This window comes from Aulostomus chinensis, chromosome 13 (genome assembly GCF_037954235.1).
Source record: "Aulostomus chinensis isolate RoL2024-O1b breed Wild chromosome 13, RoL_Achi_v1.0, whole genome shotgun sequence".
In the NCBI taxonomy this organism is placed as follows: Eukaryota; Metazoa; Chordata; class Actinopteri; order Syngnathiformes; family Aulostomidae; genus Aulostomus; species Aulostomus chinensis.
In genome coordinates, this window is record NC_141332.1 from 16,610,750 (window position 1) to 16,623,121 (window position 12,372).

Consider the following 12,372-nt stretch of genomic DNA (forward strand, 5'->3'; position numbering starts at 1 on the left):
TTAAGCTTGTCTTTCTTCAGGCTGTCAAACATTTTAGAACTGCTAGTTCTATAGGAAGAAAACTCATGGTTCTCTCTTTGTAACGTGGCTGAGTGAAGTTCTCCGAGTGTCCTTGGTATGATATACGTCAGCGTTTACATGAAGCACCTTTCCCGCTCAACTCCAGTGTTACATAAGTTGTAACGCTGCTGCTGATTTATGCTGCGTGCATTTTTACCACAGACCTTTTTTTTTTTTTAAAGGTTTCAGATAGAGAGGGATGTTTTCTCTTTCTTCTCTTTCTCTTAACCTGGGCTCTCAGCCATCAGGGGGAGGAAAGACGGAGAGAGAGAGAGAGAGAGAGAGAGGGAGAGGAGAGGGGGAAAGAAGGGAAAAGAAAGTGAGGGAGTGAGGGGGGGATGGGTGGGGCGGGGGGGGGCGCGGAGGGGAGTAATGGAATGCAGTGGTTTGGAAAGACAAGCTAATTGGAACCAGGTTTGAGGCATAAAGGGGGAGTGAAGACTTTTGCACATTTTGAGAAGGAAAGAGAAACCTTTTCTCTGTATGAATGTTGCGGGATATATTTTTGTTTAAAGTCAAATAAGAACTGAAGCTCAAATGTGAATCATACACTTCCAGATGTGACTCATTTGTCCAGAGAGAGAGAGAAAGAGAGAGAGAGAGAGAGAGAAAAAAAACCCCCGACATAATCCTTTGTTGAATCAGAAGTCAAATTTCAACGTGTGGAGCTGCCTAACCTCCACAGCTCTCTGTCTGCTGCCACACCCAAAAAAAAAAGCAGCAGTTGGAGCTGCCTTTTTTTCTGCTCCGCTCTTGCTCACTTTTTTCTACGATATGTATGTTGAGTGTTCCACAGCTGTAAATATCTGCCATTTCTCAAATTGCTGTTGTCAAGGCGATTGATGGTGACAGAGGACTGCTTCAGGAGCCAAATGTTGCAGGGCTAAAAGGTCATAGGTCAGCTTGTCATTGAAGCTGCTTGTGGAATTTCAAGATTCCCTGTTTTACCTGGTGATAATATGCTGTTAAGTATTCTGTTGCATATGTTAGCATAAGTGAAGGTTTTTATTTTTGGCTTTGAGTCAGTGCAGGTAGTTACATGACAACTAATAAATGCCGACATAGATTTCTGAATCTTTAAGCACTTGGTTGCGAAATGTCTGTGTGTGTGTGTGTGTGTGTGTGTGTGTGTGTGTGTGTTGGGGGGATTGTTTGAATACTTGACGGCATCTGGCTAGGAAGTTTTTCAAAGGCTACGTCATAATGTCATGTAAGGTAATTCAAGACTTGATAAAAAAAGAACATCTTATAAGAGTGGTGATGTTTGCAGTACACGGTGCCCCTCACGTCTATGTGTCATACAACCTCTTTCAGTCGTCTGAAGAGAAAGACATGCCCCAGGAGTGTCTGGCCTCTTAGCTCATCTGTGTCAAGATATTTATCACAGCTCTCCCCCAGAACTGCTGTGTTCTTTTGATGAGAGAGAAGAGAGGCGTGTTCGCCGTGTAAGTGTGAAACGGAAAGACTGCTCTCTATAGCATGCTTCCCTTTCCATTTCCTCCTTTGGGCAGGTAGTAAAGAGGCCAAGAGTGAGGGACGTAGATGATCACGCTAGGCTTTTATTTTGAAACCCAGTTTGCCTCACAGACAGCCTGAAGTTCTATGAGACTAAGTGAAAGTTCACCCTTGAGATCTGGTAAATAAAACATGACGTGCAATTGTTCCACTAAAGGAAGCTGGATTTTTTTTTTTCCAGTTGCGAATCAAACATTTAGAATATAGAGTGGTGTGATTCTGAAAGTCTTTCTAGACTATCCAAACCCCCGCGGCCACTCCCTTCTCATCCATGCAGAGCTGGTTTGTTTCATGGCAGCGTTTGCGTTGTTGATAGTCACTTCTTGTAACTTCATGTTTGGTGTTATATTTTAGCTTCGAATAAAAGAAGGATGTTAATCATTTGAAAAAAATATGATGTCTGTAACTTCCCACAACTGCCTTAGCCAAAATGTCTACGATAAAAATACCTCAACTATATGCTTTTACGTCGCTGCCTGCCACTTGACTTACAACCCAACTCCCACAAAAACCGTCACGTTGCCTTGAGAATGAGAAAGGAATGAAATACAGCCAAGCTATTTGGAGGGACATGCTCAAAGTGTCAGGGCAACAGCTTGTAAAGTCAGTTTAGAAATACTTTCAGTTTTGTTTTTTTTGTTTTTTGGAGTCTCTTGTATCTGGCAGAAGGGTGGAAACAATCCAATGGTCTGAACAAGTGGTGTTGTGGTCTATACCCCCTAAGATATACATACACTCGCTCCAGTTGTACAGCTAAGGAAGCCTGCTGCTATGGTTGCCTTTCAGCCCTCTTTTAACCTTCTCATGCTCTATGAATGGACTTGCATTTGTTCAGATGGCAGCTGTGTAAGACAGACACAAATCCTGAGTAAATTGCCAAACTAAATTAAGTTGAAGTCGGGTAGTTAAATGGTGTACCCTGTGGGAGGTTGCTATGGATGTCTGTGAGACTCACATAACATCTCATTGTGGTGGAGCTCTTTGAACTTAAAGATCTTTTCTTTCTTCCTCTACATGTAAGTGTCCGTGTCAGTTGAAATATGTGCTTCTTTTCATCCTATTTTTTTTCTTTTTTACTTTGTTAGTCGCTCAAGATGTAGTTGTCATTGTTATTGTTGTTGTTTTGTTTCATTTGGCACTGAGGGAAAAAAAAACAAAAAATAAAAACAGCCCGAGGCACCAGCCCTGGATCTCTTTTCATTTCAAAACCTCAACTTTAGCTGAGAACTTTAATTTCCTTTTGGTAAAGATGCAACTGTTTTGTTTTGTTTTGTTTTCTATTTGCGGTGCCAATTTACCTCGTAGGACTAATATTACATATACTGTGTCAGTGAGCTCTGGAGGCCAACAATAGCATAGAGCCAAAGTTCTTGAAGAGGTCAAGGAACCACCCCTAACCCCCACCCCCCTTCTCTAGCCCATAAGGAATAATAATGGATCCTCCCTCCTTCCACACCTATCAGTGCAATAGAAAACAACATGAAATAACAGGAGCTCTTCCACAACGTTCTATTTTAGAACTGAAAGCGAGCAGTCGAAGGGTTCTTTCGCAGCAGTGCCCTGATCTTGTTTGTGATCTTATAAAAGCAAGATGAGCGAATTATAATCGCTTTTCTTCAGTTTTTCCATTTTGTGTGCGCTGCCAAAGTCACAATGGTTTAATGAACAGCAGGCCAAGTTGGCGTCAGTGGGCAGGCTTTGCTCTTATGCAGGCCTTGTGGTTTGGTTTAGGACTGTGTGTGTGTGTGTGTGTGTGTGTGTGTGTGTGTGTGTGTGTGTGTGTGTGTGTGTGTGTGTGTGTGTGTGTGTTTGGACGATGGAGTGCAGAAAAGAACCATTTATTTTGACGCGCATTCCTTTTATATGTGTCAGACATGCGTGTTGTATCTGCATATTTGAGTGGAACTGTATCGTCGGGGGCCTTCATTGTCTGTCTTTTGGATTTGTTGTGTTTGCTGCGCCACAATAGAGTGGGAGGAACAGGGAGTCCATTCTGTGTGACAACATGAGTAATTTGGTCGTCTCCCCTCACTGAGGCCTTTCTTATTCGCTCCAAATCAAATCTTATCTCACCAACACTGCTCTTCTCACTTATGCTTGCACTTTAATCATTGTCACACTGCTCCTGTTTTCATGCTGGTTAGATTGATTAGATTTGGCAATCAAGCAGAGGAATTGACTGAAGCTACTTTGATCAGTTTCCAGTGACCTAATTCAGCTCAATCAGTCCAGGTATGTGCCGAAGACAGAAGCCCTTCAGGCTGGTGGTGTGGAAATAGAAGCCGGCGAGATGTGTGATACTGTTAAACACGATAACGTAAAGGTGATCCTGTGTTACTTCTCATTCAGGAGTCTCTTTCTCTGCTCCAGAAATGTGCATATCTGACTGAATGTAGAGTGTTCTTGTTTATTTGACTTTGACCAGAACCTGGAGGTTGAGGAGAGGAGGGAAAGGGGTGGGGGAGTGGTGGACCTCTCTGCAGGGGTGGGGTGGGCGGTATAGAATGGAGTTAGAGTCAGAGAGAAAGAGGACATTTCTTTGGAGTTAGTCACTGTGGGGAGAGGCTGGGCTCCCTTCCAGCTGGCCCGACGGCTCTATCAAGGAATGTGTGTGACTGGAGGCCTGGGTGGGGCTGTGCACCGAGCTGCTCCCTCTCTGCAAGCAAAGCACAGAGGCAAAGCAATGTGATCCACCTCACGGACTGTGGCGCGGTCTTTTCTTCAACACGCCGTGTGTTTTTATTAGCTTTCCCCACTGTTGGTGACCACTCTTCACCTTTACTGTGTATGTCTCGGTGTGTGTGTGTGGTCTTGCGAGTACAATGTGGGGGAGACGAATCTGAACCAGTGAAATATTAGCCAAATATAATCCCATTGGATTCTGTATTTCTTTCTTTGTAATTTATTTGTCTGTTGTTTGGAAATGTAACCTTGTCACTCATCCAGTCTTTAACCTGAATGTACCGTCAACGTAGCAGACTAATGAACACATGTAACAAGAGGAGGGACCGGAGAGTGTACACAGCTGCTGTGCCACAGGTCTCCCTACACAAACAGAGAGACACCTGCGTTTTGACTGGCATTTATCTCAGCTATCTATTTTAGTCTGGGCCCCCTTTCAAAAATGCAATGCTACCAAAAGGTCATTAATAACAAAAATTATTGAAAAAGCCCACCTGTGAAAGAGAGTTACTACTGGGTATGATAACTCAGTTTACTGGCAGGGCATATCTTGTGAACTGAACCATAGTGTGTGTGTGTGTGTGTGTGTGTGTGTGTGTGTGTGTGTGTGTGTGTGTGTGTTAGTGTGTGTTTGGTATTTTCCACATTAGAACTGTTGGGTTCAACTGAGTTATGGTACACAAACATCACCCTCTGAGCAGTACTGTCATCAACATTCTGCTTTTCAAGCGCTAAACTCTTAGGAGGCACATTTTTGTTCACTTAACTGTACATTTTAGCAGCGGGTATTTTAACCCTGACAGCAGACTCAAACATAGTTATTTGTAATTTTCACTTAACTGATGAGTGGTTTGAGTTTAGCGAAGGATCGGAGAGAGGGATGGTTAATGATGGCACTGGAGAGCCTGTCTTAAAAGAATTTTTTCTAAGGGACATGTTCCCGCTGGTAGATGCCTGTCTGTACACATACTCTCTCTCTCTCTCTCTCTCTCTCTCTCTCTCACACACACACACACACACACACACACACACACCGTCTGGTTCTGTTTGTACTCTGCGTAACAAAGACGAGCCTTTGTTTCCTAAAATGCCGCTGGGTTGAAGCGATAATCCTTGTTCGTCATGTAAGATGATGGGCTAGTTACAGCAGGTAAAAATAACATTGACTTGGCATGTAAGAAATACTCTGAATCAAAATTATGAACTCAAAAATAATGTTTTATAGTTGCAATTGCTTTGATGCTTCTCCATTTTATAATCAGTCGAAGAATCTTGCTTGGCACCTTCTGGAGGTAAATGACATATTTCAGATGTGTGGATATGTTCCTGCCGTCTCATAGCAACCGTGTTAGCGGCAGATAAACTTTATTTACGTCACTTACAATCCCCTTAGATTTCACAACTCCTCCAGAATAATATTTACTTCTTTTCACCCCTATCTCATCCTTTCAAGTTCATCAGAACTCTCGAATATGTGTCACTGTGTCCTGCAAGTAAGGGCCAAACCAAACAAGCAGCAGGATTTACCTACTTGAAGAAAGTGTTTACTATGATTTTCTTGCCAATTTCAATAAACAAGGTTGGGCCAGGTAATAATAAAAACCTTTTGCAAGGCTTTTGACACTAATGCAACCGTGACTTTTGGAGGGGAACATGTTTTGTAGACTGTTATAAATAATCGTAAAACTGTGATAGAAAGATTGTGTCTTATTGTAAATGAGAACACCATAACTTCTAGATAGATTGTTTTGTCTCTTTCTTGTTGCCATAAAAGTCAAAGACTTCATTTGTGATTACTTTATATCAAATCAATCCTAAATCTCATTCTCCTTTTGTCGACAGAAGTCAAGAACGGAGGAACAACAGCATCAGACTGAAGCCCTTGGCCTTGCTTGAGCAATCCAAGGTAACTGTCCTTATAGACATAATATCTGAATCTGTTACTGAGGAGGAGAGAACTCTCCGACCACCCGTTCCTTCACGAGTGCCACCTCACAACAGTCCTCTGTCATGCAGACACACGGTGAATCTTTGTTGGAACGTTTGTTGCAAAGCTTCCGTTGAACCTGGAAGGTCATACCTCTGCCATTCACAAGTGAAACGCTTGCCTTGTGGAAACCTGACACTTGGCTACTTCTTCCTCGCCTCCTCTTTGCACCCCCCCCGCCCCCCAGCTACCACCTGTTCTGCATGAGACCCCTTTCTTATAAAACAGCTCAGTCACAAGCCCACCAAGGTCAACCCTTAACTGTTTGTAGCCTGTGCATGTTGGGATGTCTTCTATTTGAGCAGAGGGAAAGCCACTAGACCTCAAAACATACGCAGGCCAATGATAGACCATAAGAGACACACATCCAGAGAAGCTCTTGTGGTTGCATTCTAGTTAATGGAGGCTTTTGTCTTGGCTGGCTGCCCCCACACGCTCGCCCTTGCTCGACACACATGCCAAACCATAATAAAGCATAATAGATAGACCCACTAATTTATCTCCCCTCACCCTCACGTAACTCCTTTCCTCTACAGTTCTGTACAAATATTTCTGTGAAAATCTCTTTTCCTGCATGTCCTTGAAATTATGCTTTGATAAAAATGACCTATCATATTTAATAATAACATGTGACATCAGGAATGGCACTAGAGGCACGCCAGAGAAATGAAAGTCAAAGAATAGAGGATGCCCTGATTGTCACGGTGCCTCATTGCTTTAAGTCACAGACTGCCTGTATGTCTTATGACCCCAAGAACAGAGGCTTACTTCTTTACTGTCTCTTGCAAAACAGCCCCTATCCAATCATACAATCCCTTTGGATCACGTTAATTGCTCCGATATGTTCTAGTTCCTAAATAGGTTACATTAACCAATATTTGACGCTTATCAAAGGGAGACTTAACAGTGAGAGAAAATATTCCAGACAGTGTGATAGTGAGGATTTTTTTTTTTTCAAAAGCACCGTAGCTCTTTTTCATCCGCCCTATTCACTCTGAGCTCAGAAGCTAACTTACCACAGAGCGGGTTCACAACCATTCCTTTCTCCTTCTCTTGCTATTGCACTCCTTTTCTTCTTTTTTATGACTGTTTCCTTTTGCATCTCCCTCCTTGTCACCAAGTTCCTTCCTTCACTACACTGTTGCCGCGGGCCTCCTCCCTGCAGTTAGCTGCCAGAATAATGTCAAAGCTGTGAGAACAAAGTAATTAGGAAAACAGAACGAGATAGGAAGTAATTTAGCTGTGTCTATCTCACTTTGAGTTTGATAGAGAAAAATGGCTGCTGCAGAACACTTAAATGTTGCCATATCCTTCACTATGAGCCTTTAAAATACATACATTATCCAGGAAATGATATAAATGTCTTGTGTGAAAGTGAAGTCAACCCATCATGCAACCCCCAAGTATGTAGAAGTAAAATAAGCACCATAATATGTGGCCCTCGTTGGTTATTTTGGTCTGTTTTCATTCACTGCATGAAATGAGGATGTGTAAAATTAGCCACTTTGTGTCCCATGAGGCAACGCACACATTGTTTCAGCACAGTTCAACTCAAGATATTTCCTGGCTGTGTCAGTTACCCAGAGCAGAATTTGATCTACAGTTAATTGAGTGAAACTCGCTTCTTTGGCACCGTGCACTGACTTGTTTGCCCCCCCATCCTCACATATTTCAGCTATGTTTGACGAAGGCATGAGGCTTGAGGTCCTGATAGATTCATGTTACAAGCCGCAGTTAAGTCACACTGAATGAAAAAATGAGAAAGGAGGGGATGACGGGAGAGGAAGGGAGGGGGGCTCTCGTGTTGTAGATGCCTGTGAGTGTTACAGGTGCGATCACGCTCGGTAGTCCTGAGAGTTTGTGAAAGTCTATTTTAGTGAGAGGACTTTTCATACATTTCCCAGCATTCCTAGCCCTGTAGTCTATTTATTGACTTGAGTTCATTGCTGTATTGCTTGTTATGCGTCCTTGGATTGCATCCAGCAACCTGGAGAGACCAGGATAGAAATCACTCAGAAATGTGAAACGCTCCCTAAAAATGGTGCTCAGTTCACTTGAATCTGAATCTCTATCTAATTTAGTTTTTGTATAATGTGACTGATGTTCACAGAGAGGAAAGATTTTGCAAAATATGTGGGTGGGTCTCACGTAAAGTCAGGAAATCTACACCTCCTTTTTTGATAGTCGAAACCACATTGTTCCCTTCCTTTAACCTTCTATATCTGATGTAAATACCAACTGAGAGGCGAAATTAGCAGATGTCCGTTGAGCAATGCGTGTCATTGAGGCGTTCATCTCTGTTTCAGGTTGTTCTTAGCAGGTTGCTATCACACTGAGCACTGTGTCATATTTTAGTGAATGCAGCTGTCAGGGTTGTGGTGGGGTGTTGTGGTTTGCTGGTTTCTTTTTGTCATATATTTGTTTTTTATATTATTGGTCACCAGTGGTAACCAAAGGAAAACATTTGTTCTTTTGTTGTCGTCAAGTAATTATTTCTCAGATACGCATTTATGAAAAAGAAAACAAAACGGCGCAATAACATCAGCTTTTATAATATGCTACTTCTCTCAGTCTTGATTTTCCTTAGAAGGGAAAGAATATTCAAAGACTTTGACTTGGTCTGTCTGATTAGATCCAGTTACCCGTCTTTTTCAAACCATCATCAATATGTCAGAAGTATAATCTAATCTTTGTGGTTTTATCTTGTCATATTTTCGGGATTTCGATAGATTATTCTGCATTATCTAACAGCTGGATTATACTTTGTCATTTTAGGTAATATCGTTGGAGGAGGATTACACCTCTGGGTTACAGAGCCAATTGAAGATTCTATAAATAAAAAGAGAACAATCTAAACCTGCTTTATATGAAAAGTGCCGGAAGATAAAGTCTGTGATGATTCAGCGTGATATAAATACAACTGAGTTAAGGCATAATCGCTCCTGGTGAACACCCTCCCCCCTTTTTTTTGCAGACCACCCACAAGTTGTTTAGTGCATTGCTTCAGATAGGTATGAAGTGAAGAGATAATGTTTAATTAATTTCTCAACTGTTGCTTATTGAGTTCTGGTCCAACCCAAGAACACAGACACCCGCTTAGCACCATGTCTCATCCCATTTGTCTTATGTTGTGCCAGTTTTTAAATAGTGTGATAAAAGACTTTTTCCACTGTAGCAATTAAACAAAAAAAATCCAGATAGCTTTTTCTAAAATACTTTATGGCATCAGATTATATAATTATGATAAAATAGGAATTAAAAATATACTGATGCATACTAATTGCATGTACAGAGGGTACACTATATCAGCTCAATACAATACTAGCAAAAACATTCTTGCTGATGTTCCATTTCCTGAGAAGATAATGCAATCTCCTTCAGTCTAGCCCGCCTGCCATTCATTGCTCGTTCAGTGGTCGTCCCACATGCTTTATTTTACACCCATAACTGTAGCGGACTTGCAGCAGAGGACAAGACACTGTAACACATTTAAAAGTTGACCTGGCATGCATCACACACTAAGAGCATTTATTCAAAATGACTTTCAATTTTAATCCAACACCAATGTATTAAAAGGTGAGTTGCTAATATTTCAGTACTAATTCGAGCAATATATTGAAAAGCAAGTGTCAGTACTGTCATCATATCAGCAGGCTGCAGGATCTGATCAAATTCTCGTACACAGTGAATCTTAAATACCTGATTATGTGGTATGTGCAATGCAATGTAAAAATATTATTTTCTGGTAGCAAACATGTAAATCAGACAACCACGCGTCATGAAAAGGGTGTGTTAGTGTTTTTGGTTTGGTAGCAATTAAACAATAAGTTGTCGGTTCCAAACAGGAGAATGGGCGGGACAAGTTAGATCTGAATGAACTTTAGATGTGTCACAATAAATGCAGCAATGCTTACCTTGCGCACTCAAAGATAGACAGCATGCCTGTCAGTTGACTGAATATGAGCTGGGAGACAATGGGTGTATCACTGATGCATCCCTCATAGGTGCCGTTTGTTTATTCAAAGGGATTTAGATTTATGACCAGCAATTTAAGTCTAGCGACCACACCCAACTGATAATATGATATTTGCTTCTGCACAGCTGAGAACTCCCAAGTTGACTACTTTATGGTGAAGTTGTCCGTAGTAGTAGTAGTAGGTGTGAACACCACAACAAATACGTAATCAGTCTGATAAGTGGGTGAGACGAATAGAAACAGCTGAATACAGAAGGTTAGAAAACAAAGTTTGATGTAAACAAATACTTATAACTTACTTGATTAATCTGGGTTATGCATGCACTGGAGAGATGCAGTGCAACAAGTATTTGCTGTGTGTGTTGATGGGTTTGTTTTCATTTAGCATAGCAACTTTTACCATAACTGTTTTTAGAGTATTGATTGTAGTTGAGGTGTAGGTACAGGATTGGGCTGCTTTCCTCAGGGAAGGGTGTGGTCTTAATCTAAAAAAATATCCATATTAAAGTGCATGTGCCAGGGACAGAGCTAATGGTTCAGTGTGAGTGGAAAGTGAAGTTGTTGTCTGAAAGGATTTTAGCACCATCTAGTGGTCATTATTATGCCGAACAGCCCAAACCATCCTCCATGTCAGGATTAGTCATTAAATGCCCGTTTGAATTTGTCCTAATGATTATTATCTTTTTTTTTATTCAGGAAAACAAAGAAAGAGATTCCATCTCACCAGGGCGTGGAAAGAAGTGAGAAAAAAACAAGGTATTATAAAATATCATATATATAAAACACCCATTCATTGTTTTATTCTACTACTGATGTGCAATCTCTTAAACTCATTAATTGTATGATTGTATTTACAGATGGCTGAAGAGGAGGAAACCAGGGAAGTGCTATTTCCAGACTGGGAGGGTCCAGACAAAACGGGCCTGACCATTGAACAGTCAACAGAAGGAGAGATCTTCGTCAAGGAGGTGAAGGGAGAGTCACCTGCAGCACGGTCTGGAAAAGTGTATGAAGGTAAATGTTCTATACAAATCAGTCTTTCTATCAAATTTGAAGAAATGTTTTGTCACAGGGCTGCACAATGGTGCAGTGGTCAGCACTGTCGCCTCACAGCAAGAAGGTTCTGGGTTCGAGTCCCGGCTCGGGCACAGGATCTTTCTATGTGGAGTTTGCATGTTCTCCCTGTTCCTGCGTGGGTTCTCTCTGGTACTCCGGCTTCCTCCCACAGTCCAAAGACATCAAGAGGGGACGAGCCTGATTGATACTCTAAATTGACCGTAGGTGTGGCTGTGAGTGTGAATGGTTGTCTGTCTACATGTGATGGACTGGCGACCTGTCTAGGGTGAACCCCGCCTCTCGCCCGAAAGCCTCTGGGATAGACTCCAGTCCCCCTGTGACCATTAACAAGATAAGCGCAAGAAAATGGATGGATGGGTGGATAGATGGTTTTGTCTCAGGTTCAAGCTGTCTAATGTCTAATAATCTCCACTAAATTCACAGGTGACCAGATTGTGGGCGCAACTATCTACTTTGATAAGATGAGCTCAGAAGAAACAGCTGAGATTCTGAAGACACTGAACCGTCACAAAGTTGGACTGAAACTACAAAACAAAGGAGACAAATCTCCTTGCTGCTCACCTCTGAGCACACCATGTCGGTCACCAATGGGTACCTTGACATGGGAGGGGCAGACCCGGTTTGGAGGCTCCAGTCCAGACATCATTCTGGTAGGATTTCTTTTCTTTTAATTCCCTTCTTTCTGATTGGTGTGGGGGGTGGGGGTGAGGCACAACCATGATTGTCATTGGTAATTCAACCTCCACAGCAGGTAGCAGTATGATAATTTTAAAATGCCAGAAGGTTTCACTTAACAGACTTAACTACAAATGACTGTTAGTTAAATTAAAATTAGTTGATTTTTTCATGAGAAATTTCTCAGCAAAATCCTAACAAAAACACTGTGCCAAACTCGTCATGTTTGTTTTCTTGTTTTATTTGCATTATATTTTTAAGACTACTTTGCTGATTGCTGAAGAAAGATGGATATGAATTTCTGTGATAGGTATGCCTTTATTTGCATAATAAATGTTTTAATAGTAAATTTAATAATAGACATATAAAAAACATACATATTCAAGGATTTTATGGACAA

The 12,372-nt window shown here is 41.5% G+C and overlaps 1 protein-coding gene across 1 annotated transcript in view; it reads left to right on the plus strand.

Moving 5' to 3' along the window:
* The window catches only part of ahnak (AHNAK nucleoprotein), a 33,167-nt gene that overhangs the window by 1,338 nt on the left and 19,457 nt on the right, over positions 1-12,372 (plus strand). The window contains exons 2-5 of the mRNA XM_086221696.1: positions 6,100-6,163; positions 10,917-10,976; positions 11,078-11,234; positions 11,721-11,947. Of these exons, the coding sequence (XP_086077822.1) occupies positions 11,078-11,234; positions 11,721-11,947 (384 nt within the window). The 5' untranslated portion in view covers positions 6,100-6,163; positions 10,917-10,976. The remainder of the gene's footprint in view (positions 1-6,099; positions 6,164-10,916; positions 10,977-11,077; positions 11,235-11,720; positions 11,948-12,372) is intronic.